This window comes from Sycon ciliatum, chromosome 2, assembly GCF_964019385.1.
Source record: "Sycon ciliatum chromosome 2, ocSycCili1.1, whole genome shotgun sequence".
NCBI classification, from domain to species: Eukaryota; Metazoa; Porifera; class Calcarea; order Leucosolenida; family Sycettidae; genus Sycon; species Sycon ciliatum.
In genome coordinates this window covers 11437777-11465563 of record NC_088644.1, presented here as the reverse complement: position 1 = coordinate 11465563, position 27787 = coordinate 11437777, and the positions used below count along the sequence as shown (strand labels likewise).

The 27787-nt window shown below is 47.9% G+C and overlaps 2 protein-coding genes across 2 annotated transcripts in view; both read right to left on the bottom strand.

Moving 5' to 3' along the window:
• Positions 1-2219, bottom strand: part of LOC135808687 (sphingomyelinase phosphodiesterase D-like) — an 8730-nt gene extending 6511 nt beyond the window's left edge. Inside the window, exon 1 of the mRNA XM_065321909.1 lies at positions 1083-2219. Coding sequence (XP_065177981.1) covers positions 1083-1925 — 843 coding nt within the window. The 5' untranslated portion in view covers positions 1926-2219. The remainder of the gene's footprint in view (positions 1-1082) is intronic.
• A 7344-nt stretch (positions 2220-9563) lies between these two features.
• Positions 9564-22217, bottom strand: LOC135808686 (uncharacterized). The gene is made up of 7 exons (XM_065321908.1): positions 21687-22217; positions 18249-18374; positions 17499-17820; positions 16886-17286; positions 15914-16612; positions 14364-15605; positions 9564-13879 (listed from the first exon to the last, which is right to left on the bottom strand). The coding sequence occupies exons 1-7, from the start codon at positions 21963-21965 to the stop codon at positions 10139-10141; spliced, it is 6810 nt and encodes a 2269-aa protein (XP_065177980.1). The 5' UTR covers positions 21966-22217; the 3' UTR covers positions 9564-10138.
• Between the last annotated feature and the right edge of the window lie 5570 nt (positions 22218-27787).

Here is a 27787-nt window from a genome sequence, read left to right as displayed (position 1 = left end):
TGCACTGGATGTGCACACACACACACACACACACACACACACACACACACACACACACACACACGCACACATACGCACATACGCACACACAGACTGACACACACTCATACATCTGCCCATCGCTGAAGCGATCATAGCGAACAAGCTATGTTAGACATAGCAACTTGTGCTGGGATTACACCATTCAACAGTTTGCAAGGCTGATGAATAGACCGCCACTAATTTTAGCCTGGTCTACACCACACGGCTGGTTGAAATGACTTTTCTGGCCAGTGAATCCCTATTTTTCATTTATTATTATTATTATTATTATTCTTTTAACACACCACACTACACCACAGCACATACTCCGGCTGTTGGTAACCACCCAGGAGAGAGGCTGCGTTTGGTTGGGCATTTTCAGAATGTAAATGACAACCATTCTGGAATGGGAATGGGTAAGAATCACCTGACCAAACAAACGCGCCAGAATCAACTAGGAACCACTTGACATAACAATTCCATGATGTCGGTGTGGAACGGCGGCTCTCTTCTCTTTTACCCCACTCTAGTTTTCTTTAGAGAGTCAAGGTACTTCTGAGTGCATGATTTGAGGCACTTGAACCTGATGCTACATTGTTTGGCTCGTGGCAACCATTATCATTTTTGATTCCGGAATGAGAATGCTCTTTCCAGCCTGTGGGGCCGGGGTGGAATGATCATTCCCCAAAAAGAATCATTCTCAGCGATTCCCATTCTGGAACGGGACCAACCTAACGCACTTTTTTGACCAACCAAACGGGCGAGAATGATTCCGAGTGATTCCAAGTGATTCCCATTTGGGAATGTGACCAACCAAACGTAACCTGAAAGAAGAGCTAGGAGAATGAGAAAGAGAAGAAAGACGTGTGCGACCATAATCGTCGGGAATTGAACCCGCAACCTCTCTATTGGAAATCGACTGTTCCAATCGACTGCATATACCACTGCACCATATGGACACACACACGTGCGCGCGCACACACACACACACACACACACACACACACACACACGCACACGCACATGTACACACAAACGTGCACCGCCTGGTGGAGACTAACCTTATAGTAGCCACCACGTAAGAACGTGGTATTGAACTCTGCCTCGTTCACACGGGTGCTGAAACGACCTTGTGCACAGTCGGGGCAAAGGATAAGCGGGGCCCAATATTGCCACAGGCTTTCATACCAAGACATAGTCGGCACTTGCCAATGGTAGGGAACATCGTTGTTACCCATTGTTAAAATGTGTCGACGACCGGGGAAATAGCGGCCTAGGGTTTGCGTGAATTGCGCCTGTGCTTTTAGCACAACGGTGCCATGTTGATTGGCCCCATCAGCTGATGTATAGAGATGATGTCCACTCTTGTCCCCGGTCACTAGGATAACGTCGGCTCTTGTCGCACGGTCCACCTCCACCATTGAGGACAGCGTCGATTCGAACAGCACCTGCGGCGAGTCACAGCCCACGCGGCCGAATGGCGCCCTGTTGGCAAACTTCTGTCCGGTCGACTTGTTCTGGCACGGTGGGTATCCGAACGCCGATGCAGTGTCGGAGTAGAGAATGTTGAGGTGGACATCGCTCAGCGCAAACATGCGCAACCAGCTATCCGGAATGGTGGCTTGCTGCTGCTGCCCTGTCCCCGTCCCACTAGCATTCTTCACATATTTAGTAGCAACTATCCCCAAGCCTACTGCTAAACCAATGGATATCAATGACATCACTATTAGCACAATTAACAGCACTCTATTTAGGCCAGGTCGCCCTGTCCCCCGGGCCTTCTCACTGCCATCACTAGCCGCGATTATGGCAGAGCTGATACTCGAAGCACCGGCAGGATCTGTGACATCAAGCATTGGCTCATCCAATGATGACCGGCTCTCTGGACGATCTACACCCAGCATGACTCCTGTGTGAGTGGGTGGAAGGGCCAAAACTGAACACCTCCTTGTCCTTTGGCAGGCTTTGCGCTGTGACTGTGTGAGTGTACCCTTCCGCAGCTAGCTGGATCATGGACGCTTCCCAAAACAAGTACAGTCCGTAATAGTTGACTCGACTGGAAAATACCGAATGACGCCGCTGAAAAGAAGACGGAATATCAGTTGGAAGTGTAACGTGATCATGGTGATGAGAAGTTTGAAACTAGAAATTTGAACAGGAAATCAGATAATAGTCAGTCGATGCAATGATTGACTAGACTCTGAAGTAAAAAAAAGACCTGACGGTATTATACGTATAGCTACTAAGTGTGTGTTTCAGGCACGGTTTAGTTTACACTCTTGGAAGATTTGCGCACCAGCTACTGCACTGGTTTACTACTTGTTGGAGCTGATTGACAGATTGTTGCTGCTGTGGAATGTAACGAAACAAGAGTTCTCGTACTCGTACACAGTGACTTTGTAACTTGTAAGAAGTGAATTGCTACAGTAATACAATCATGTAGTATTTCTGTATGATGAGCATTTTTTGTAGTGTCACCCATGGAGCATGTAGACTACGGTATACACGCATTGCGACTGCATGGTTTGGGGAGAACGGACAGCTGCTAGCTGCTGCTTGTAGTCACAATGTATCTGTGATCTTTAGTCTATGCATATATGCACGACAATGTGACATTAATTTTCGTGTTAGCAAAATGATTACAAAATGGCACATCGTAATTATTATGATGTGCCATTTTGCAAACACGAAATGTCATAATTATAATTATCATAAATCCCTGGCTCTCCCTCCAACTCTAGCAGTGAGAATACGGTAACACATAGTGATACGTCTGTGGGGACTGCCCTATTAAAATACCGTATTATCTCTAATATAAGCACGGTCCTTTATTTTTTCAATGTACCTCCGCCCCGTGCTATTAATGGAGACGTTCCTTTATTGGAGACTGTTCCATTATTATTTCAACCTCATTTCAGAGGCATGTTGCCATGCAAAATTCATGTCAGACACACACATTTCAGCGATTTCTCGCCTGTACAGATAATGAATTTACACAGCGTGCTTATAATGGAGCCTGAGCACTTTCTTTTTTGAATGCCGCCCCAAGGTGTTCTATTATTGGAGACTGTGCTTATATTAAGATAATACGGTATGAATAAATAATAATAATAATAATATTAACTGGTTTGAGGGAAAGAGACAAACGGGAAAAATAATAATAATAATAATAATAATAATGCGATTAATAGTATTAGTGAAGCGGACATTACAAAATGATGAATGAGAATACATGTATCTAAAATGGTTGTTCCTAATCGATTTTCTTGAGACTATCATCAGGGAAAATCGTCTCACAATAGAGGCTATACGGAGAAACAAACTACTTATAGGTTATTGGATAGTGGGAAGTATACAAGGTGAGGTGTGAAAAAACTAAAGTGGGAGAGAAGACGAAAGAAATTAGAAGAAAAGATGTGAGAGTGTTCCCGACGGTGTGAGCTACTACATAAGGTGAGTGAAATGAAGGCGTGGAAGCAGGTGAATGTGATAGAGTGAGGAACTGTGAGGTGTAGGTGTATGCGAATGAATACGTGTGTGAATAGCTCTTGTCTAGTAGCCAATGCCGCTCAGTGTATGATGATTCATGCTTCACTGTTTTGTGTCGTGCTCGTAGGTTTCGTGAACTTAAGGTATTAGAAGCTGTTTTCATCCGTAAACACAATCCTAATCTATGCATTCAGAAAGAAAATGTCACAAAACTGAGACTCTTCACCTAGCATTCACACACGTATTCATTCGCATACACCTACACCTCACAGTTCCTCACTCTATCACATTCACCTGCTTCCACGCCTTCATTTCACTCACCTTATGTAGTAGCTCACACCGTCGGGAACACTCTCACATCTTTTCTTCTAATTTCTTTCGTTTTCTCTCCCACTTTAGTTTTTTCACACCTCACCTTGTATACTTCCCACTATCCAATAACCTATAAGTAGTTTGTTTCTCCGTATAGCCTCTATTGTGAGACGATTTTCCCTGATGATAGTCTCAAGAAAATCGATTAGGAACAACCATTTTAGATACATGTATTCTCATTCATCATTTTGTAATGTCCGCTTCACTAATACTATTAATCGCATTGATAAAGTTATTGTCTCCTCGTCGCCTTTTCAATAATAATAATAATAATTTGGAAAGGATTGGGAGAACTTCAAATTCAAAGGATCAGTCGGGGAAGTGAACTGCCTGAAAAGAGAAAAAACGCCAGACCCACCAGGACTCGAACCTGGGACCCTGCTTATCATGAGCAATGCTCTTACCACTGAGCTATGGAACCAAGCTGAACCCAGAAGGCGCTGACAAGTTTTTTACTCCAAAGGCAGCTCACAACACCCATAGCTCAGCGGTAAGAGCATTGCTCATGACAAGCAGGGTTCGAGTCCTGGTGGGTCTGGTGTTTTTTTTCTCTTTTCAGGCAGTTCACTTCCCCGACTGATCCTTTGAATAATAATAATAATAATAATATCTCTCTTCTCTTTGTCTTTGCTTTTTGTTTTGCTGTTTCCTTTCTCTTCTTCCTCTTTGCTCACGTTGATGCCATTTTGTTGTGAGTCCGCATGCTTTGACTCGAACTCGCAAGGTTGATTATTATCTCTTGCACCTTTTACTGGTTTAGGACTTGTGCCCAGTCCTGAAGTTATTGCTCATTGTTTGTGTTTTTGTTTTTAATTGTTTTGCATTTACATTTACATGTATTTAGAACACATGTGCAAGGTTGATTGCTATCCCTTGCACGTATCAGGGCCTGTGCCCTTTCCTGTTTTATTTCATCTCACATAATAGTACATAATAATAATAATAATAATAATTAAAAAAAAAAAAAAAAAAAAAAAATAATAATAATAATTTGAAACTCGGATATTCAGCCATAAATAAATGTGGAAGAGAAAAAGACATATGGATACGAGTTAAGAGTAACTCTCCATCACTGTAACATGATACTATCTACAGTCAGAAAGTGCAATAACTAAACCATACGGCGAAACGTACGTCGTGTGAAACAACTTGTTTTGTAGTCAACTAGTCCATCACAATGTCATGCATGAGGAGTACTGTAGGAGTTTGACTTTCGGCTTGTACAATTCGTTTTCGCAAAGCTTCCCTTTCTTTACTTATCTTTGATATTTATGACCCACCCAAGTTGGGTGGTGTGCTGCTTTGCTGCTTCGAATTGTAGTTAGACCGCTTTGTCAAATATCGTACTGGTCTCGTCATCGTCCAGTAACAATCGACATTCTTTGTTCCGTTGGGACTGTAGCTTTTGCTCGTTTTCGTTGCGCTTGCCTTCCCCTCTTTGGTCTTTCCATAACCTTGAACCTTCCAAGTTGGAAGGCTGTCGGTTAGCGCTACGGAGATGTGTTGAAGCTAGGTGTCAGGACGTCGAATGTTTCAGTACTCTGTCAGTTTTGTGCCTAGTTATTGCACTTTCTGACTGTAGATAGTATCATGTTACAGTGATGGAGAGTTACTCTTAACTCGTATCCATATGTCTTTTTCTCTTCCACATTTATTTATGGCTGAATATCCGAGTTTCAAATTGCACACCTGATGAGCCGTCACGAACCATACGGCGAAACGTACGTCGTGTGAAACAACTTGTTTTGTAGTCAACTAGTCCATCACAATGTCATGCATGAGGAGTACTGTAGGAGTTTGACTTTCGGCTTGTACAATTCGTTTTCGCAAAGCTTCCCTTTCTTTACTTATCTTTGATATTTATGACCCACCCAAGTTGGGTGGTGTGCTGCTTTGCTGCTTCGAATTGTAGTTAGACCGCTTTGTCAAATATCGTACTGGTCTCGTCATCGTCCAGTAACAATCGACATTCTTTGTTCCGTTGGGACTGTAGCTTTTGCTCGTTTTCGTTGCGCTTGCCTTCCCCTCTTTGGTCTTTCCATAACCTTGAACCTTCCAAGTTGGAAGGCTGTCGGTTAGCGCTACGGAGATGTGTTGAAGCTAGGTGTCAGGACGTCGAATGTTTCAGTACTCTGTCAGTTTTGTGCCTAGTTATTGCACTTTCTGACTGTAGATAGTATCATGTTACAGTGATGGAGAGTTACTCTTAACTCGTATCCATATGTCTTTTTCTCTTCCACAATAATAATAATAATAATAATAATAATAATAATAATAATAATAATACGGGGTTACAAGTAGGGAACAGTGTGAGTGTAGTAATCATTTCTTCGGCTGTATGCGTAAGTCGGGATTGCCTAGGCAAATGTGACATGTGTGTGACTTCCACTTGAACACTTGAAGCTGTCTGAAATTGGTAGCGCACTGTGCAGCACTGAACCATGAATCATTCGCCTCCACTGTTCTCTACTCTTACACGTGCTGTTTCGCTGATACCAGCCACCTTGCCATTACTGCAGCTAACTAATAAATGTGTCACCTAATGGTTTAGCCTCAATTGCTCTATACAACTTTATATTGTCTTTGAGATTCACTTGTTTGACTTCTGCTAATCAACAGCAAGAAATAGGCATTTCTTTTGAGACTGGTGTTACATGCACCAGCTTGTACGGCTACAGTGTACATGTACAGTAAAACTCCCCTAATCCGGGCAGATTGGGACCGAGCACTGCCCTAATCCGGGCAGATTGGGACCGAGCAGTCCCCTAATCCGGGCAGATTGGGACCGAGCACTGCCCTAATCCGGGCAGATTGGGACCGAGCAGTCCCCTAATCCGGGCAGATTGGGACCGAGCAGTCCCCTAATCCGGGCAGATTGGGACCGAGCACTCCCCTAATCCGGGCAGATTGGGACCGAGCACTGCCCTAATCCGGGCAGATTGGGACCGAGCACTGCCCTAATCCGGGCAGATTGGGACCAAGCACTGCCCTAATCTGGGCAGATTGGGACCGAGCACTCCCCTAATCCGGGCAGATTGGGACCGAGCACTCCCCTAATCCGGGCAGATTGGGACCAAGCACTCCCCTAATCCGGGCAGATTGGGACCGAGCACTCCCCTAATCCGGGCAGATTGGGACCGAGCACTCCCCTAATCCGGGCAGATTGGGACCGAGCACTCCCCTAATCCGGGCAGATTGGGACCGAGCACTCCCCTAATCCGGGCAGATTGGGACCGAGCACTGCCCTAATCTGGGCAGATTGGGACCGAGCACTCCCCTAATCCGGGCAGATTGGGACCGAGCACTGCCCTAATCCGGGCAGATTGGGACCGAGCACTCCCCTAATCCGGGCAGATTGGTACCGAGCAGTCCCCTAATCCGGGCAGATTGGGACCGAGCACTGCCCTAATCCGGGCGGATTGGGACCGAGCAGTCCCCTAATCCGGGCAGATTGGGACCGGGCACTCCCCTAATCCGGGCAGATTGGGACCGAGCAGTCCCCTAATCCGGGTAGATTGGGACCGAGCACTGCCCTAATCCGGGCAGATTGGGACCGAGCAGTCCCCTAATCCGGGCAGATTGGGACCGAGCACTGCCCTAATCCGGGCAGATTGGGACCGAGCACTCCCCTAATCCGGGCAGATTGGGACCGAGCACTGCCCTAATCCGGGCAGATTGGGACCGAGCACTCCCCTAATCCGGGCAGATTGGTACCGAGCACTGCCCTAATCCGGGCAGGTTGGGGCCGAGCACTGTCCTAATCCAGGCAGATTGGGACCGAGCACTGCCCTAATCCGGGCAGATTGGGACCGAGCAGTCCCCTAATCCGGGCAGGTTGGGACCGAGCACTGCCCTAATCCGGGCAGGTTGGGACCGAGCACTCCCCTAATCCGGGCAGATTGGGACCGAGCACTGCCCGTAACTAGATCCGTAAGTCAAAATGTACATGGCCATGTGATGTACTTACTGCATGCAAGTAAACATATCTTATGCCAATCAATAGTTTTGGGGGCGTTTTGGGGTGAAAAGCCAATTCCGTACTCTAGACAGACGTGCCTGGATTAGAGGCATTTTACTGAAATTGGTGAAGCAATCCGAGGTTATCTGCATCCTATCTGCATGTGGGAGTAAAAAGCATGATTTTTCACCTTTTTCTCTGGTTATCCGGTTCCCTCGCCTATCCGGATATTTTTTGTGGGGAACGGATGTGTGCGGTTAAAGGGGAAGTTAAGGCAAAAATTAAAATTTCACCAGTTGTAGTCTTCGGGGTGCTGAGTCGAATGGTCGTGGTCCGAGGAAGCTGAGACACTCCCTTCCTACTTGAATCCCAATCGAACTCACGCACTTCCACCGAAACTGGGTGACTGCGCCCTACTAGATTGGGATATGTATGCAAAATGTCACTAAAAGCGCCATTTCGTTCTTATAAAAGCACGGATGACCGTGATTGGCCCATATGTTGTAGTCTTTTGGACGCTGAGTCGACTGGTTTTGGTCCGAAAAGGCTGCGATGCAGCGTTCCTCCTTTATTCCCAATCGAACATGGTTGAACAAGCGGTCACGTGCTCCTGCGTACGCCAGTCACCTGGTCACCGTGCCTGCAGGGTACAACTTACTAGCCTGTTTGACCTTTTTTGGGTGCAGTCCTGTCACTCGAGTTGAACCTTGGTGTGAAAGTTGTCGCCTGCTGGCGCGGTGACCAGGTGATTTGGGCACCCAGGAGCACGTGACCGCTTGTTCAACCATGTTCGATTGGGAATAAAGGAGGAACGCTGCATCGCAGCCTTTTCGGACCAAGACCAGTCGACTCAGCGTCCAAAAGACTACAACATATGGGCCAATCGCGGTCATCCGTGCTTTTATAAGAACGAAATGGCGCTTTTAGTGACATTTTGCATACAAATCCCCATCTAGTAGGGCGCAGTCACCCAGTTTCGGTGGAAGTGCGCGAGTTCGATTGGGATTCAAGTAGGAAGGGAGCGTCGCAGCTTCCTCGGACCAAGACCATTCGACTCAGCATCCAGAAGACTACAACTGGTGTAAATTTGATTTTAGGGTATACTTCCCCTTTACTAAGGCAAGGTCTGACTGTAGACCTTTTAAAAAAAGTTTTTTTTGCATGCGGTACGAGACGTAGACTGGCATGCATGATGAGCCAGTCTAGTCGTGACCAGGGAGTAGCAAAATACCGGTATTTTACTTCTCCCTGGTTATGATCAGTCAAGCACGTCACGGCTGACATCAGCACCAGTGTTGTTGCGCAATTGCACTACATGTACATGACTCACAAGGTTTCTTTACTAATATACCATGTACATGACTCCCAGTCAGGACATACACTACAGTACGTACGAGTACACGCATGCCGGGTAGACCTTATAGTTATACAGTCAACTTGGCTAATAACGACTGCGGATATAACGACAATTCGCGAATAACGACAGCATTTCCATGCCCCGAGCAAAGCCTCTTCCAACTGTAATTATAATAATGTATGTACTGAGACTTCGGCTATAACGACACTTCGCGAATAAGGACACTTTTTTGATGCCCCACCGAATTTCGTTATAAACGAAGTTGACTGTATAAGTTATAGCACTTATAGGCAACTATAAGCAACACACTGGGTAGGAATCCATGATGACACGGTGAATTGGATTCACACACTGCTTGACTCGTACTGAAGTTTGGTTCTATTATTTTATTGTAGACATTGTCAAACACCAACACATAATATTGTTGACATCACCTTTAAAAGAGTGTCTGCTCAATTCCCTAAAATTGCACAAGTATACAGAGGTCGGTATTAATGTTGAGCAACAGCAGCTGTAGTATCTCAGTGAAGAATAGTCTCTCATGAATGTGCAGGGTGCTACGGCGAGGCTGAGAACGAGGGCAGAGTGTGAGGTTAGAATTCTAGATGCAAACGCAGTATGGCTTTAGCGGCACAGAACAAGCAGCATATGCACCAAATATATTATATGTACCGGTACCAACATGCTGTAGACGACAGGCTGTTTCGGTATGTACCGGTACATATCCATCATAATTTGGAAATCTCACAGATCGGGTGCGGAGAATTTGGTAACTAAATTTTGAAATTTGAATACTCCGAAAATTATAAAGAACGAAAACTCTAGCCACGGGTGTAAGGTATGTGTGCATACTTGTATGTAGGAAACTCCTTCTGCAGGAATGTCCTTTCGAGAAACGGGGGCCATTGGAAGGTTGCTGTCAGTAGGACGTCCGGAGCAGATTAAAAGAAGTTTCCGTAGAAGCGCCGTGCCATCTTGCTGGCGAATGCGGCGATGTCATTCAAGTTGATAGTCTCGCTGAATTGATGTCTCGTTCCAGCTGCTACCAAGTCCATTGACACTCCAATGCTGCCGCCACCGACACTATTTACCGTCACATCGAAGCATATGCCGTTGATTCTGAAAGCATTCAGGATACCAGAAATTGCGCTGGTGATGGCGCTAAAGCTGGCCTGTGCTGCTGTCTGCACACCTTTAGCTGCAGTCGACAGTACTCTAGCGCTTGCCACGGCTCTGGTTGCCACGGCAGTAGCCTCAGCCGCGGCGCTGACAGTGGCTTTAGCTGCGTTTAGAGTTCCTTCCGCTGCTCTGAGAGCTACGTAGGCGGTATGGCGCACACCCTCGCATAGCCCGTTCGCGGTGACACACGCCGGGTCGACTACGGTGATCTCGTGCGTTCCGCAGAAGCCCGGCGTTGGAACGCACACGGTCCTGCAGCACGTCGAGCAACGCCACCTTCTGCAGCACGGGTAGGGTATCGCGCAGCTGCACCTCTGCACGATGCAAGGCTTCGGCACGCGTGTCCTACGGTTGCAGTCGCGGATGCTGCACAGACCTCTGACCGTGTCCCGGGCTCTGTTCAGGGCGTTCTGGGCACTGTCCAGCCCAGCCCTGGCCGATCTCTCCGCTGAACCTTTAATGTTGAGCGTGCCAACTGCTTGGCTCACGGCACGGTCTGCTTCGCCTAGAGCTGAAGTAGCGGCGTCAAGACCTTGCCGCAGTCCGTTGCTTGCTTTTTGCAGCTCTGCTTTCACTCCTTGGACAACACGGGCACCCAGTGTGCTAAAGCAGCCGTTAATCCCAAAGTTGGTGAATGACTTGGGGTTGCGGATGTCTGCAAACTGTGCTTTGAGCTCGAACGTGGATGGCAGGCCAAAGATGGGTCCGGCCAGCCGTATGAACAGCCCATTATTGTCAATTTTGATCAGTGCAGACGCAGAGAATCTCAGGGCGCTGATGACAATGCGGCCATCGATCTCCACGAAGAAGGAAGGGGGTAAAACCGTGGCTTTAAGCTCGAACTTGGCTCCCTTACGCGAGTCACTGGCAGCGCTGACCTGCAGTACTCCGAGGTTGATCGGGGCAACTTCCACCAGGGCATTCACAGACTTGGGTACGCCAAACAGAAGCTCCACAGCAACATCGACCTTGACGTTGACCAAGAAGAGAATGTTGAAGATGCCCTTGAAGACCAGGCCAGCTTTGATTGTCTTGCCGCCTGGTAGGATGCCAGATGGGATGTTGCGATCAATGGACGAATAGGACGATTCGACATCGCGTATCTCCACTGCATCGAGCAGCACCAGTCCGGGGTTATCGGGAATACCAACAGCCGTCAGAATATGACGATAGCTCAGGCGGTTCACGGCAAAGTAGAAATAGTTGTTCTTGACGTCTACAGCGTCTATGTTGAAGATGCACTGAGCGATGACGCAGTTGTCTCTGTTTCCACGGTAACATCTCCGGCCCAGAGCTACCTCTCCTCCGAATCTCAGCTGGCTCACACAGATAGGGCAGGCGATGTTGGTTCTGAAGCCAAGGTCGACGTTTCCGAACGAGAACACTGGGATTCCAAAGGCGTTCTCATAGATGCCAATCATCTGAAGCGCCGCCTCGACATTACTGCTGGGATCAATCAGCAGCTTTCCTCTGAATTTCAATGGCTCCTGTCCTTCAGCTGGGCTAGGTACCGGTACGTCCAGTTCAATGTTCGTAAGGCCCACAGTTGGTGGTGCGGTAGCGCTCACTGAGAATCCAAAGTCAACATTGTACAACTTGACAGGTCCCAGGGACAGCTGTGCGGGTAGACGATACGCAATTGTGGCCTGTGGGCCATTGATACCGGTCACGCGGAAGATGATGCTCTGGTCGCCGAGAATGAGGCGGAAGAAGTTGCAGATTGGGTCACTGGCACAGTCGGCTGGTAGCCTGAAGGCTACGGTGAAGCCCAGGCCGCGATCGATACTGGTGGTCTCGTTCAGCGGGTAGGAAGTGATAGGGAACGGTATGCGCGGTACGTTGGTAGCGCTCAGCGTGATTCCGATGTTGGACGGGCCGCGGAGAAGTCCGAGGAATGGGATGCCGCTCAGGTCGAGTCCAGTCAGCACCTCCAGCATCTTAGCCATGCTGAACTGCTTTGCGTTCAGTGTTAGAATAAACTGGCGTGGAGACGTGTTTGCAAGAGCTTCGACAGTGAACAGGCCGAATCCGGTCATCGTCGGTGTTCCCCTGATGCGGAATGCAACATTGCCAGACTTGGTGTTCACTTCGAACAGCGGGTCGCGGATGGATGACTGCTTCAGCTGCAATGCAGCAACGGCAGGGTTTGTGAGATCATTAGCTGCTGAGTCGATCAAATCAAACAACTTATCAAACTTAACTTCTCCTGACGGTGATGTGATGCGAATTCCGAATGCATTCGTTGCCTGGTTATAGTTGATGTTCAGGTTGAGATTCAGGCCAAACAAGGTAACAGTTCCTTCGATTGACAGTTTAATCTGAGAGCTTGACGGTGCTGCCTGTCTTGGGCTGCCAGCCGGACGCTTTGTGATGGACGCTTTCACAGTTGATGTCGAGATTTCCAACAGGTTCGGGATCAATACGAATGAGTCCAGCGACGCCTCCACAGCTAGACTGCCAGCCTGCTTGTTGTATGCAATGCGATTCACACGCAGGTCAAACACACCGGGGACAACATTCGGCAGTGACCTATAGATGTCCAGATTCTGCACGCCTGGGAAAATGAGCGCCAGAGCCTCGTGCAGGGTTGGGAATTCATCTAGGGTGATGTTAAAGCTGTCAGGACGCAGTGTGGTCTTGAACGTCTTGAGCTGACCACCGATGTTCTGTAGGAAGCTCAGAGCGGCACCTCTGGCAAACCTAGCACCACTCACGGCCGTATTGGTGAAGGCTAAGCCGTCGGGTAGACTGGTTATGTCAGCGTTTGAAATGGTAACGGTGGTGGCCGGTATTTCAAGATCACCAAAGAATGGCAGACCGGAGAGGTCTAGACCGCTCAGCATGTCCACTATACGGGGCAATGAGATGCTTGGCAAGGCCAGGACGGCGACCGATTTCTTGTTGGGTGTGCCGAGGCCGGTGAACAATACCTCAATGTCTGCACTTAACTCTTGTATAGCTGCTGTGCTGCTCAGGAGCACGTTGGTCGGACCGCCGGTTCGGCGCTTGACAACAATGACAGTGTTACTGATTCCAAAGCTGTTGAATCCATTCTGCTGCAAGATTCTGGACAGTTCGTCACCGCCAGGAATGAACGAAGCGCCGAAGCTGGTGAGGATGTCGCTGATGGTTAAACGCTGGCTGATGGTACTTGACGCCTCCAGCAAGTTTCCGTTTTGCTGCAAGGTAATGGTCGATGTGACTTGCCCCAGTGTGATGTCACCCTCCACCATGAAGTTACGGCGAGTAGTGCGTCCATCCTTCTCCAGGCACAGGAGGAACTTGATATTTCCCATGGACAGAGCGTTTGGAATGACAGCGAATGTGATACCGGCAACGCGCGCTTCAATGCAGAACATTTTGCCTGGAACGTCCACAAAGAGACGGTCGATGAAGACATTGTCCAGTCCTGGCAGACCCTCTGGTGGCGAGAGTTCGCCCAGGTTAACACCAGGCAGAGCGAGCTGTGCCAGATCCAGGAGACTCGTTTCATCATCTGGAGGCTGCAGAGGAGAAAATGACAACGCATTGGAAGACTTGATTATAACGACTGCTAAAGACATGCAACACCACATTAACTACTCTTTCTGGTACTCCTGCTGACACGAGTTGAAACTCAGGCAAAGGTAGCTAGGAATCTGTATCGACACAAGCTCTACAAATAAATACTCTATACTGCGAAAACATACTTTCTATCAAAATGCAACTCCTACATAACTGAGCACTTCACACAACTTCAAATGTAAACATACAGACCACCACAATGTAGTGGAAGAGTTTTTTCCTTCATAGGCAGACCTAACCCTAGCGTCTCACTTACACAGTATTAACTATGAAAAAACTAATTGTTATTTTTTTTTAAAATTAATGATGTGCCTTGTTATCGCACTCTCTGACTGTATTACGATCTAAAATGTATTCAAAGTAATTCAATTGCCCGACACACAATTCATGGTTATTGGCACAGGCCACTTTAAGAATAGTTACCTGGAAGTCAAAGCTGAGCCCACGGAATGCTGCTACGAAGTCCTTGCGTCCCACACGAGGGAACGTCACAGGGAAGAGCAAGGAGATTCTGGCGTTGCTCACACGGCTGGCAAGCGTCGAGAGATCCGCGTTGACGAATGGTAGGGTGCGGATTTCAGGAACATTTCTAGATGACAGCAAGACACCCACTGCCGGCACTGTGAAGTCACCGACGAAGGGCAGATCAGAAATGTCGGCACTTGGAATCACTGACTTGACAACATTGGCAAGCGTTGCTGATGTAGTCCGGATTCCCAGGGCAAGTAGAGATTGCGACGTGAACGGCTTACTCAGGACCAGCTCAAATGTCACTGACGGCAAGTCTCGGTAGGACACCGTAGCTGTGAAGCGCAGCGTGAGATCTGGGCGGTTGAATGCGGTAATGAGGAGGTTGGACAGGGTTACGTCAGACAGCTGCAGATCGTCCAGCGCACTAGCTAGGTCACTGCCAGCACTGCCGAACGAGCTGACAATGTCTCTGCTGGTAATCGTATCTTGGACAGGTGTGGCGGAGAACATGAATGAACCTGAGCGATCGCGTTTAAAGGAAACCTGCAGAGGGAACGTTCCCAGGCTGGCTTCAGACGCGGCCGAGAAGTCAAAGCGGACTGGTCGCCTGCTAGCGTCCACAACCACTCTGACCATTGTGTTGGTGAGTGAGACATAGCCAGGTTTGCTAGGCACCATCTCAATAGTGCCCGGGTAGCGCAGTGCTGCTGTGAATGTCCTCAACGTCGAGTTGTAGCAAAGCTCTTCCACTTCCACGCTTAGTAGGTTCTGGAAGGTGTCTGGAATGCCCAGGCTGCTAATGTCCAGGGAAGGGAAGATCACCTGAAGAACTGCTGTCAGACTTGCTGCAGATCCATCAGCTTCATTCTTGAGATTCAGGCAGAGCGGCCCTACTCCAATGCCAGCAGAAATGGAGAACAGGTCTGGCAAGCTGGGCAGCTGTGGCTGGAAGTTTGCATTGAAATTGATACCTGGAAGCTGCAGGCGAGGTATCGACAGCTTCGGTGATGGCAGTCTGATGTTCGGCACTCGGAAGTTGGGAAGAGGCGGCAGGGCTGGCAGTCCGATTCTGGGCCTGCGGAAGGACATGGCAAACTCAGGGAGCTGGAGCGATGAGATGCCGGGCACTCCAGTCAGGTCCAGGGTAGGGATAAATCCCTTGATTGCTGTTGCAACGTTGATGCTGCCGTCCACCTATCAAAGCCACCAGAAGCACACGCACACACACACACACACACACACACACACACACACACACACACACGGATACACATTTACACCCACAAGCACACGGTCAAGCACGCAGTTTGAGTCAGGACATTGCCAAAACCTAGAGGGAGATGTTTCTACAGGCTAAAAGCAAACAGTCAACTCCATGACCTCAAGTCTAATCAGCATAAAGTCTTCCAGAAGATGTCTGTGCTCATGAATGTGATGGAAGGTTATGGCATAAAACACGCCAATTGCAGTAAAAGCACACATCAACTATTTATTCTACTAACCAAAAATGAGAATGACACACTGCGATTAGGCCAGCCAACATCAATAGCCTTGATTTCCGCAGACATTGGTACCCCCTCAAAGGCGGGAAGCACTGGATTGCCGCTGACTTTGATGCACAGGCGGCCTCCCTCATTGGTCACTAGAAACTCCACGTTAGTAATGTCGAACGAGTCCAGGTTGGCAGCTTCTAGCGCACTTTGGAGGTCGGCTACGGGTAGTCCCGCTGTGCCGATCAGATTTCTGGCTAGATTCTGGGCAGACTGAATCAGGAGGCGGAAGTAGAATGTTGTTGGCGTGTTCCTGCCGAATACGAGCTCAAATCCGACTTCGTCAGCCGCCACTCCGTCCAGACCGGCTGTTGTGGCCAGGCTGGGCGAGAGCAGGGAGAAGATGTCAGCAACGCTGAGGCCCTGTGCGTCCCCGGTCACCACTGCAGTACCGGCATTGACATCGAAGGTGATTGTAATCGCCACCGGGGTGCTGCCGACAATCCAGTTGGTGGCGGCGGTCAACGTGACTGACCGATCAACCAGCTGTGCAGTCAGTGTCAGCACGGTATCCTGCAGCACAAGCCGATCTGGCAGCAAGGTACTGGCAACGGCGTTGGGTACTGGAATCGGAATGGTCACCGTGCCAATAGCGCTGACAATGTCGGCGGTGGTTGGGCACAACGATGCCAGGTCAAGGTCGGTGGGAAGCTGCATTCACACAAAACGGAGAGCAGCAAACGCATACATAATATTTAATACATTGCCAAACGGGGTGACGCCAGAGCTGTTATTCGATAATTCTTTTCAGAGAATACATTCACTTTTAGAGTGGCATGTTTACTTCGATAGGAACGGGTTGCCCGAATGCTGCTGTAAACGACCAAACGTCACCATCAAGTCTGGGAGCATTCTTGTGTGCAGCAATGTGTGACAGTACGGACACACATACAAGCCATGACGTATGCTGTATGAGAATCTTACGATGAGCGCGGATAGATCGAATCCAGTGAGGTACTGTGAGAGGACCTGTCCAAGCTGCTGGCATGATGCCTGGCGCTTGCCTCTGCTGGACAAGCCGTCGGGCGCGACCAGACGGATTGCCGTCAGTCTGGTCAGCTGCAAGCCGGCAATGGACGTGTCCTGGTCCTGGATGCTCAGAGACCTGCGCAGCCGGTGCGCTACGTCGACGGCCGACTCGGTGGCCGTCTCCACCGTGGAGATGTTGACGGTGTCGTGCTTCATGCTGACGCGGTGAACACCGCCGCCGCCAATCATGCCGTTGAACTGCGACGCCAGAAGTGCTTCAAAGTCCGCGTGTGGAACGCCGTACGCATGGATGGACTTGCTTGCTCCCGGGATGGTCACTGACACGGTGTGCGTTGCTGCACGATATAAGAAACAACATGAAACGGAAGCAAATTCAGCAAGCACCAGCACAATGGGTTATTATTCATCATGCTGTTCTTCACAACCCCGGTTAATTCAGCCAGAGTACGGGTACAAAACGAGCCATTCTGCACTCGTTCACGAGTAGTTAAACTTCTAAATGTCAGGAAATACCCTAGCACTAATCCAGGACCGTTTTCATCCTTACCAAGGCATTTTGATGGCTGTGTGGCATGCACGGCGTAGCCCATTCGACAAGCGCATTCGCCCGTCTCGGCAACACAGTGGTGTTCGCACGCCGTCTCCCTCTCCAGGCACAGGTTGCTGGTGGCGGCGGCCGATCGGGCGGACACGATGGCGCTGAAGTCGCAGGCCGTAGTGTCGCCCTGCTGCTTGCTCTCGGCTAGCTTAGCCTGGGGGTGGCTGAGCACAACGGCTGAGCCGCGGGCAAGGAGTCCGGGTGAGATGTGCACGGTGATGGTGGCGCTGGTACTGCTCGCAAGAAACTCTGATGACGTGTTCTTCTCGTGCTGGACACGGACAACACCAGTTTATAAACAACACTCTCAGCACAGTACAATGTGCTAATTGGCAATGTCTTGTATGACTTTTCAACAAGGTAATTGACTTTGAAGCGGCAAGTGATTATCCATCCACATCGCAAACGACTCCATCAGGTCCATTCCACCCCTTGCGGGATCCCAGTGTCGACAATACCCCAAACGTGACACAGTGTTGGTCCGCTCAGTGCAGACCCGTCTATAAGCAATCCTGCGCAAGTTTTCATACGGCCCCCATCTACAGGCGGCAAATACTTCGGGAAGATCTTTCTGTACTCGGGAACTGTAGTCACTAGAGAGGCGATCAAAGGAACACCGAACCAGAAACACACACAATACCATGCATAACGCTATGTTCTGTCCGCATGCTCGACCACCTTCACAGTCCCTACTCTTACCATGTTGAAATGCACCGTGTTGGTGGCATTGTCGAATCCGAGCTCTGTGTCCGGTGATGGCCCGCTGATATAAGACACAACGAATAGCTCCTGTTCCGACTCGCTGCACTGGAATGCAACGGTAGCCTGCAATAACGCAAGAGAAAGGCAAGTGCAAAAAAAGCAGAAGGTTTCAACAACGAAACAGACCTCAAAGCTAGAAGCGGCTCGCAATCCAGTTGCAGCCAACTCCTGAAATCACATACCATGCACAAATGTCACTAATTTTGCTTTTGACTACGGGATATACAGGGAGCTACTTACATGATTGTATAGTTACATAACAGTACAGCATGGTACAAGTAATTAGTTTGTTGAACTAACTTTGTTTACTATTGTACTTCAGTGGCCCCTATGAAAAGCAATGCAGATACTTTTACATGTGCGATATCTCGTCGAATTTTATCGCATATCACATTCTGGGGCCGGATAGCCGCAATGCTAGGTAGTAGGTGGACAATCCGACAAAGCTCCAAGGCAATGACAAACAAGAGTTAGTCATGATTTGATCCGGTTTCCCCGCGTTTGAGTCGTGCACGGTAGTATTCTCAATGTCAACACAGAAGCGAGCGCTCCACTTCCAGCTAGCAGGCGCAATCCGAACCACCCATGTGGAATGTTCTTCTTGGCACGATTTCTGCTCAGGGAGTTGGCGAGTACACAGTCCCCTTGCGCCGAATAGCGCGCTGTGTTCTATGGACTGCTGATTATCAAATACACTATCCGATGTTGGGTTTTCTAGTCAGAGATTATCCCTCCACAGGCTCCATGGTAGTATAATCTGACAGAGCCACGGTGCCATACACTGTACAGCAAGTTCGCTTGATTCAAAGTTCATTCTCTGCAGAACAGAACTTCGATCCTACACGCCCGAAGATGGAAATGTGTTTCTCACACTCAGTCTCAGCGTGGGATTTATTTTTGCCTTTTCAAATTTCAGGGCTTGCCATGTAGTCTTTGTAGATCTACCATGTACCAGTCCATCCAAGCATGGGTGCGCAGCTAACATTAGTAACAAGCCCCCCCCCCCCCCCCGGCCCGCTTTACGAACACTTGGTTTTGAGATGTTCCAACCCACTCTCGCCACTACACTGTGTCACTAGCACTAGCAGACGGACTGTCACTTGTCAGTGGTTCTGGTTGTGTTACCAAAGAAGGGCCTAGGGGTCCATTGCCGTGGTAACCATGGTAACGCGGAGTGGTGGGCACGCATGTCCAGGCACAATCAAGAGTCTTCTTAGCTGACACTCGAAGTAGTTCACGTAACTGTTTGTGCGTTTTGTTCTTACATCGACCTCTATCTACATGTATGTAACTTGTTAGACTTTTACTAGAGGCGCCGGCATGTTGTGAACGGATAGCCATTCAGCTGTTTGCGTAATACTGGTGTTACGCACGAGGAATGTAGTCGAGTCGTTGACCCTGACAAAATTCTTCATGAATACAACAAGATCGGGGAAACAATACACTACAGCAAAAGTACATACGGTGCTGGCTGTCAGCTTATTCTGTTGGACATCTGCACGTCTATTATTGCCATCTGGTCGGGATATGCTGGGATAATACTAATAGTGTGTTTGCGCGATCACGCGACGGCCAGATTGCAGAGTACCTACCGCAGGGTGATCGATCCAGCGTCATAATGTACATACCGGTACCCAGACTATACTATAATGTGGAGCGACCATAAAAGTAAGTTTGTTTACCTACTACTACTACTACTAAAATACCTAGTCATTGCACAATGCACAACAAGATGTGTGCAAGTCCGACCGCGACAGAATTGTGATTGTGTTGCATACTCTACTTGCAAGCATGACGCCAGGAGTGCGCTCGCGATCATTTCAGCGAGACCGCAACCATGACATGCGCATATGCGATTGACATTGGCAGATGGTTACTTTCTTGTCGGCATGCGCGGCCAGGGGCCGCGGCCGTGCCAGCAGATACTGCTATCGTAGACTGGTACGTGAGTGGTCTTTGACTTTGGTCTAGTCAGGCGCTGTACATGATTGTGCAGGTTCTATGCAAGCCCACAGCGTATGACATGGCTGTCGCCGTGTCGGTGGGTGAGTTGAACTGCATGTACATCTAGGCATATGCGGACAATGCCGGCAGAAAAATTGGCAGAATTCGGTACTTTTTCTGGTAAGTTTCATGCATGTTTGGTATGTGGATAAAGAAATGGAGCAGAATTCGAGAAATTACCCGCCATAAGGTTTGTATGGTTCTGCCAATTTCACTGCTTTTCGAGCAGAATCTGCCACCTTTTCGAGCATTATCCGCCAATGCCTAATCTGCATGAGCGATTGAACGGGTACCGGTCGGTACTGGGGAGTGCAGTGTCAAGGACGTAGGGGTACAAGGTGGACCATTGTGCATTATGGCCATGGTCAAGATGCCACGATGACACTCAGGTCCAAGCAATATGGACCAAGACGTCTAAAAATTAATAAAGTCTATGGTCCAGTGAAGGACGTAGAACTACGGGTACTTGTCCGTAAATGCGTGGTACAGTCGACCATGCAGTCAGTCTAGACAAAGGTGACCTGTCACTGAGCCGTCAACATCACTTAGGCTTGACTGGAGCCGCCATTCACCAGAGGTAGAGAGTGAATGAACGCGAGACAACATGTCCAGGCGCCGTACTTCTCATGACAACTCCTGTCAAGGCCCACTGTCGTTAAAATAGTGCGACGCAAAGTAAGGACTTGAAACGCACGTGCGACTCGAGGCCGAGGGTTAGCGCTGTCGCGACTATTAAAAAAAAGATAGCTTGTCTGTCTAAACAATTGCCACCATCAGCATCGGATAAGCGGCCGGTGCATTCACTGCATGTATGCCCAGAACTTCAAAGGCCACATGATTTAGAAGGCAACATGATCATGTTAGTGGGGGCTTGAGTGACTGGGTGCCTCTAAGTCTAACTCTAACTTCTAAAGTCCTGGCCCTGACTTGTCTGCCACGAAACTCGGATTGCATCACTCCAGCCCATGGACCAAGTGCCCATTCATCACCAAAATATTCACAGATACAGCATGACCTTTTTGAGCAACGGGTCAGCCTACCTGGTAATTGATATTTTGGCACCATTCAGGATGGTCGTGACCATGGTTGTCATAGCATAGACAATTAATTAGACATGCGATTGTGCTTTGTATTCAGTTGCCAACCTCCGAAGAAAACCTTCCCCCTGTACATCCATGCAACTACTAGTACTTCGCTTTGCTACATGACTATTTACCAGTCATGTACTAATTTTGTACTTGTACCGTACTAGTATTGATTCCACGTGTGAACAGTACTCAGTGTCCCCTTAATTAAACCAAAATCACAACCTATGATCGCCATAGTCTAGTAGTAATCGTGCTACATACATGTATTGATGTAATGTCTCACCTCTACGTCGATGGCCAGGCGCAGCTGTACCGGATTACTGAGAATGGAGGACGGTTCGCTGAAAGACGACACCAAGATGGACTCAGAGCCTTCTCCGCTGAATTCCTCTTGCACCACCCCTGAACCATTGCCGGGGAGGATCTTGAACGTCTTGCCCGAGTCGGGGGACTTAGAGAATAGGTCCCAGAGCCCCGCAAGCTGACTGCTTAGGGCTAACGTGGGCACGGCTACTGAGCATAGCAGCAGTAGCGGTACGAGGAGCACCGCTCTGGCGGCCATTGCGCGTTTCTCCGGAGTCCGACCAGGAGTAGGAGGGCAGCACCGTGGCTACTTCTGGCTGGCGCTGTGCTTCAGATTTTCCGGAATGGTGGCCAATGCACGCACACACGTACACACAAAATACAGATTATTATATTCAAGACACGGGGCAAAATACACTACTTGGATCTTGAAGGAGAATTGGCGACAGTGAGAGCGAAGTAGAAGTAAGTAGTTGAACGGTACCAGTGAGGATTGGTCGCATCTGCTGGATCCACTCCGACTTTGCTGGAGCTTTTATAGGAAGGGGCTGACCCGCTTACCCATCAGCAACCTTCGCGGCTTGGGCGCTTTCCGACAGTGACATGTCGACAGCACGTGGGTGATTGACGCCCCTGGGACCTCAAGCTGCCAAATCTTGATGACATAACTAACTGGTTGTTCGAGAAGAGGGAGAAAGAAGCATGGTATTGGTATGAATTACATGTAACTATCGGAGGGTTTTTAGTCGAGTCATGACATGGATGAGTTTTCTATTGTCCGAGGTTGAGCGTGGGTTGTATAGTGGGTTGCATAGTCCGTCGTGGTGTTGGTCTTGGTGGGCAGCGAGGGAGGTGTATTCATATGATAGTCACAGACTTTCCAAGCAGCTCGGGCGCGTGGGGATACCGGTATGCCGAACTGCTTCAGAACTGTGGTTGTCTTATCACCCTTCCTCCATTTTGCTGCATGGATGAATGCACTCCTGCCAGGAGGTCAGGTCAAACAGTCATAACCACAAAAATAATAGAAATGCAAGCACGTTTTCATGGACTGTACCTTCAAAAGTCCGGTTAGTCATTTTTACTGTTGTGCAATCGGCATGATCGCCAATCCGACCCGAACCAGCATGTACATGTATGCAGTGAATACTAACGATGTTTCGTAGCAGACGCAGGCGCAGGGCCGGACCGTGGAACGCAGATCCTGCTGTGTAGAGTCCACATCAATAATAATCCTTCAAGTAGTTATAATAATATTATAAGTAGAAAGGAAAAGGACATATGGAAACGAGTTAAGAGTAACTCTCCACCACTGTAACTAGATACTATTATACAGTCAGAAAGTGCAACAACTAGGCACAAAACTGACAGAGTACTGAGACATTCGACGTCCTGACACCTAGCTTCAACACATTTCCGTAGCGCTAACCGACAGCCTTCCAACTTGGAAGGTTCAAGGTTATGGAAAGACCAAAGAGGGGAAGGCAAGCGCAACGAAAACGAGCACAAGCTACAGTCCCAACGGAACAAAGAATGTGGGTGGGTCAAAAATATCAAAGATAAGTTAAGAAGGGGGGGGGGGGAGCTTTGCGAGAACGAATTGTACAAGCCGAAATCTAAACTCCTACAGTACTCCTCATGCATGACATTGTGATGGACTAGTTGACTACAAAACAAGTTGTTTCACACGACGTACGTTTCGCCGTATGGTTCGTGACTGGCTCAATACAATGAATACCCGAGTTTCAAATTGCACACCTGATGAGCCGTCACGAACCATACGGCGAAACGTACGTCGTGTGAAACAACTTGTTTTGTAGTCAACTAGTCACAATGTCATGCATGAGGAGTACTGTAGGAGTTAAGATTTCGGCACGACGTACGTTTCGCCGTATGGTTCGTGACTGGCTCAATACCCGAGTTTCAAATTGCACACCTGATGAGCCGTCACGAACCATACGGCGAAACGTACGTCGTGTGAAACAACTTGTTTTGTAGTCAACTAGTCCATCACAATGTCATGCATGAGGAGTACTGTAGGAGTTTAGATTTCGGCACGACGTACGTTTCGCCGTATGGTTCGTGACTGGCTCAATACCCGAGTTTCAAACAGGGAGTAGTACAATACCTCTACTACTCCCTGGTTTCAAATTGCACACCTGATGTCAGTGATGAGCCGTCACGAACCATACGGCGAAACGTACGTCGTGTGAAGCAACTTGTTTTGTACTAGTCAACTAGTCCATCACAATGTCATGAGGAGTACGAGTCCTGTAGGAGTTTAGATTTCGGCTTGTACAATTCGTTCTCGCAAAGCTTCCCCCTTCTTAACTTATCTTTGATATTTTTGACCCACCCAAGTTGGGTGGTGTGCTGCTTTGCTGCTTCGAATTGTAGTTAGACCGCTTTGTCAAAATCGCCTACTGGTCTCGTCATCGTCCAGTGACAATCGACATTCTTTGTTCCGTTGGGACTGTAGCTTGTGCTCGTTTTCGTTGCGCTTGCCTTCCCCTCTTTGGTCTTTCCATAACCTTGAACCTTCCAAGTTAGTTGGAAGGCTGTCGGTTAGCGCTACGGAAATGTGTTGAAGCTAGGTGTCAGGACGTCGAATGTCTCAGTACTCTGTCAGTTTTGTGCCTAGTTGTTGCACTTTCTGGAGCTGTGCTAACGTTCATCACCTAAAACTAGCAACTGCAAGCCGACTGGCAATACAAACTACAGACTCAGTACATCATGGTACATGAACAAGTGACAAGAGCATACCTAGTACCTGTACATACATGTACTTCTGAAGTACACATGTACATGTACATGTACATAATTATTATAGGTACAAAAGAAAATAGATAAGTAGATAAACAGAGTAATAATTATACGGAAAACAGAACCGAAACCCTATCGGAGTACAGTGTATTATAATCAGTACTGATTGATCACACAACCTGTGGATGGGAGTGACAGATACTCTGAATAAAGACTCGAGGAACTTACTAACTAAAAAAATTTACATAATCATTGTACAATGTATGGCATGCATTATGTGATCACGTGATACATGTACTATGTACAATGTTCGTGAGGGTGATTCTGTGGACACTGGCGACAAGGAATACTGAGCGAGCAATTCACTGCTTCAAGAATCAAAAGCAAGTGAATCCTGCCGGTTTCTAGCCCCATTCAGACCTTCTAAATCTTGTAAACAACAACACACGTACCGACTGGTACGTATACATGGTCACTTCAATGCGATGAACAAAAAATGCATGGCCGCAAGTTACGTAACTGTACATCTACATGTACATGCATAAACAAGAGGAGTGTGGTCTACATCAGTACAGTGAATAAGAGATTGAGTGTATTGTGCAACAATATCAAAATAAAATCTCTCTTTGAGTCAGTCAAGTGAGAATTCAAGTCGGCAGGAAAACAGCGAGCTAGCATGTAGGGAGCAACACACTCTTCCCCTCCTATCGCCGAAGTCGCACCAACCTCTTGTTTCAAAATCTCTCTTTATTTCCGAAATTGGGTTGTCTTTTTGCTTTGACTCTTACTTCATGGTGTTGTGAATAAGACCGTTCTCAAGTACATGTAGTAGAGTAACTGCTACTGAATATTACTGGTCTTTGGACGTAACGTCGTTTGGTGCGTTCATCATGTTTTCCATCACCGTGACACTGACACTGATCTGACAGTGTATTAGTACAGTCGACGCACTGAGACGTGACGTACATGTACATGTAGGTGCATGACCATGTAAAGTAATAATTATACTCGTACTCGTATTAGATAAACCTTGTTGCCGTCAACCAACATGACTGATGCACGTGTGCCAGCAATGACGTGCGACGTGCACAGCCACAGAGATGATGCATCCAAAATGAATGGCGCCAATACTGGCAATAGGCAATACAGTGTATAAGCGACCATAAATCAATAGCTTGAGTAGGTCATGGAATCACACAGGACAAACAGAGCTACACTGTAAAGTGTAATGGCCATGACTGCACATGGGTGCATTTTCAGTTCTGCCAGTTTTGGACGCCACATGCACAGGCGTCTGGCCTCACATTCCCCGCGTGAGCTCATTGACATTGTGTTACTGGCGCCTGAGGAAGGTGACGTATAATGCCTTGAAATCTCCGTCCCCGGACGGTATATTATATTTGCAATCTTGGTAGTTCATTAACCAGAACATGGTCCGCTGGGGACATAAGCGTGGAACCTACCTAAGCATTAGGCTAAGGTTGATGGCGACGCCAGAGCAATCTGCATATTGTTGTCAACATAAGAAAGAGAGAGAGGGGGGGGGGGGGGGGGGGTGGGGCGGCCGGGGTCAGATTGGAATATGTGGTAACTCAACGTTAGTTTCGTGCAGAGGCAATCCGATGATCAGACAACCGTATTGTTGTCGATGATTTTGTATTAAACAAAACTGTAGTATCCCTGCTTTACAGTTAACGCATGACTAGTACTTTGCATGACTCTTATAATTACTCTTGTTACTACTTTCGGACAAGTCCTACATCATGTACCTCACATATGATTTGATTACATCAGGAGTACCGCACTTCTAGAAGATCATAGATTCCATGCATGCTGCTGTCATCACTTCTAGTATCACTTCCTTTTAGTTACTAGTTGGTACAGTCATGACTCATGTACATGTATGTCAGGTTGTTCCGGACTATTCCAGACTTTCCACGTCATATGCCCGATGAGTAATGTTGCTGACTAAATTGCATAATATAGATATCTCATCTTCTAGAATACCTCGCTTAGTCATTATGTTAATGTTACGCAATGCTCACTGCATCTACGTGTATAGCAATGATGCTCTAGGTTTACTTCTCCACTATTCTAGAACTTGTACTAGAAGGATGATTTCGTAATCACTGCAATGGCTTACTAACCTTACTTTCCTACCGCCGCCTGCTTTGCTATAGTAAGTTCTGATACGTTACTGTAGTTGACTGACTGTGGGTAGTAGCCTCCTAGCCTCGCCGACGCACGTTACAAAACTGCTGTTGATCGTCTGGTTTTGGCTGGTTTTGGTTTTTAGTACTCCCTGGTTGTAGCTATTCAGCAACTAGTTTCAGGGACCTCTGCTTGCGTGAAGCTAGGAAAGACGCTGGATTGGTGCACTGCACCCCTATCGCAGGATTGGTGCACTGCACCCCTATCACCCCTTATAAGTTATATGTATGTACGAGCACCCCACTCGTATTATTGCTTACGCAGAAGGTGCACTGAAGAAGATCAGAGAAACTTGCCCAGAACAATCATGTGGATAGACTTGCTAAGTTACCATGGTTACCCTATACGCAGATGATGAAACAGAACATGACCACAGTCTAGTAGGACAACAGTCGAGACAACGGGGGAGAAGTGCGAATCCATCTTTGCATAGGTTCTACGCTTGGTGTGCTGGTGCGAGCAAGTTTTGCAAGCATATTGCAATGTGGAATACATGCGTGTGTATACACAATAATTATTATTATGCTTGGTCACAAGGCCTAGCGGGTGTGTGCACGCACACTTGGGTGATCGGTGGCAGGTGCATGCATGTGGGTTAATCCATCTTTGCAGAGGATATGATAACTTGAAACTCAACTATCATTAGCGTCAGCAAAACACATCCGGCACGGCTATGACCCCTGGAGGTCAGTCAAACTGAGATTTTTTAGTTTTCAACGCAACAAGTTCTGGGGTCAGCGGAGGATATTGGAGCACGTACTTGTATACCGGTAACAGCACCGAATCGTGCATTTTCCACCATGAAAACGCCATGCCCTGCTGCAGTCCCGCTCGTTCAACTGACTCATTTTGCCAGTTCTAACTTCTCCTACATTATAAAGCGCACTCTGGTCTACTGTAACAAAAGCCCTACCAAGCACAGTCATGTACATATAGGTACAACAGAAAATAGATAAGTACATGTAGATAAAACGGAGTAATAATTATACGGAAAGCGGAACCGAAAACTCTATCGGAGTATTATAAATTTATAATCAATACTGATTGATCACACAACCTGTGGATACACTGAATAAAGACTGGAGGAATTTTAATACTATTATTAGT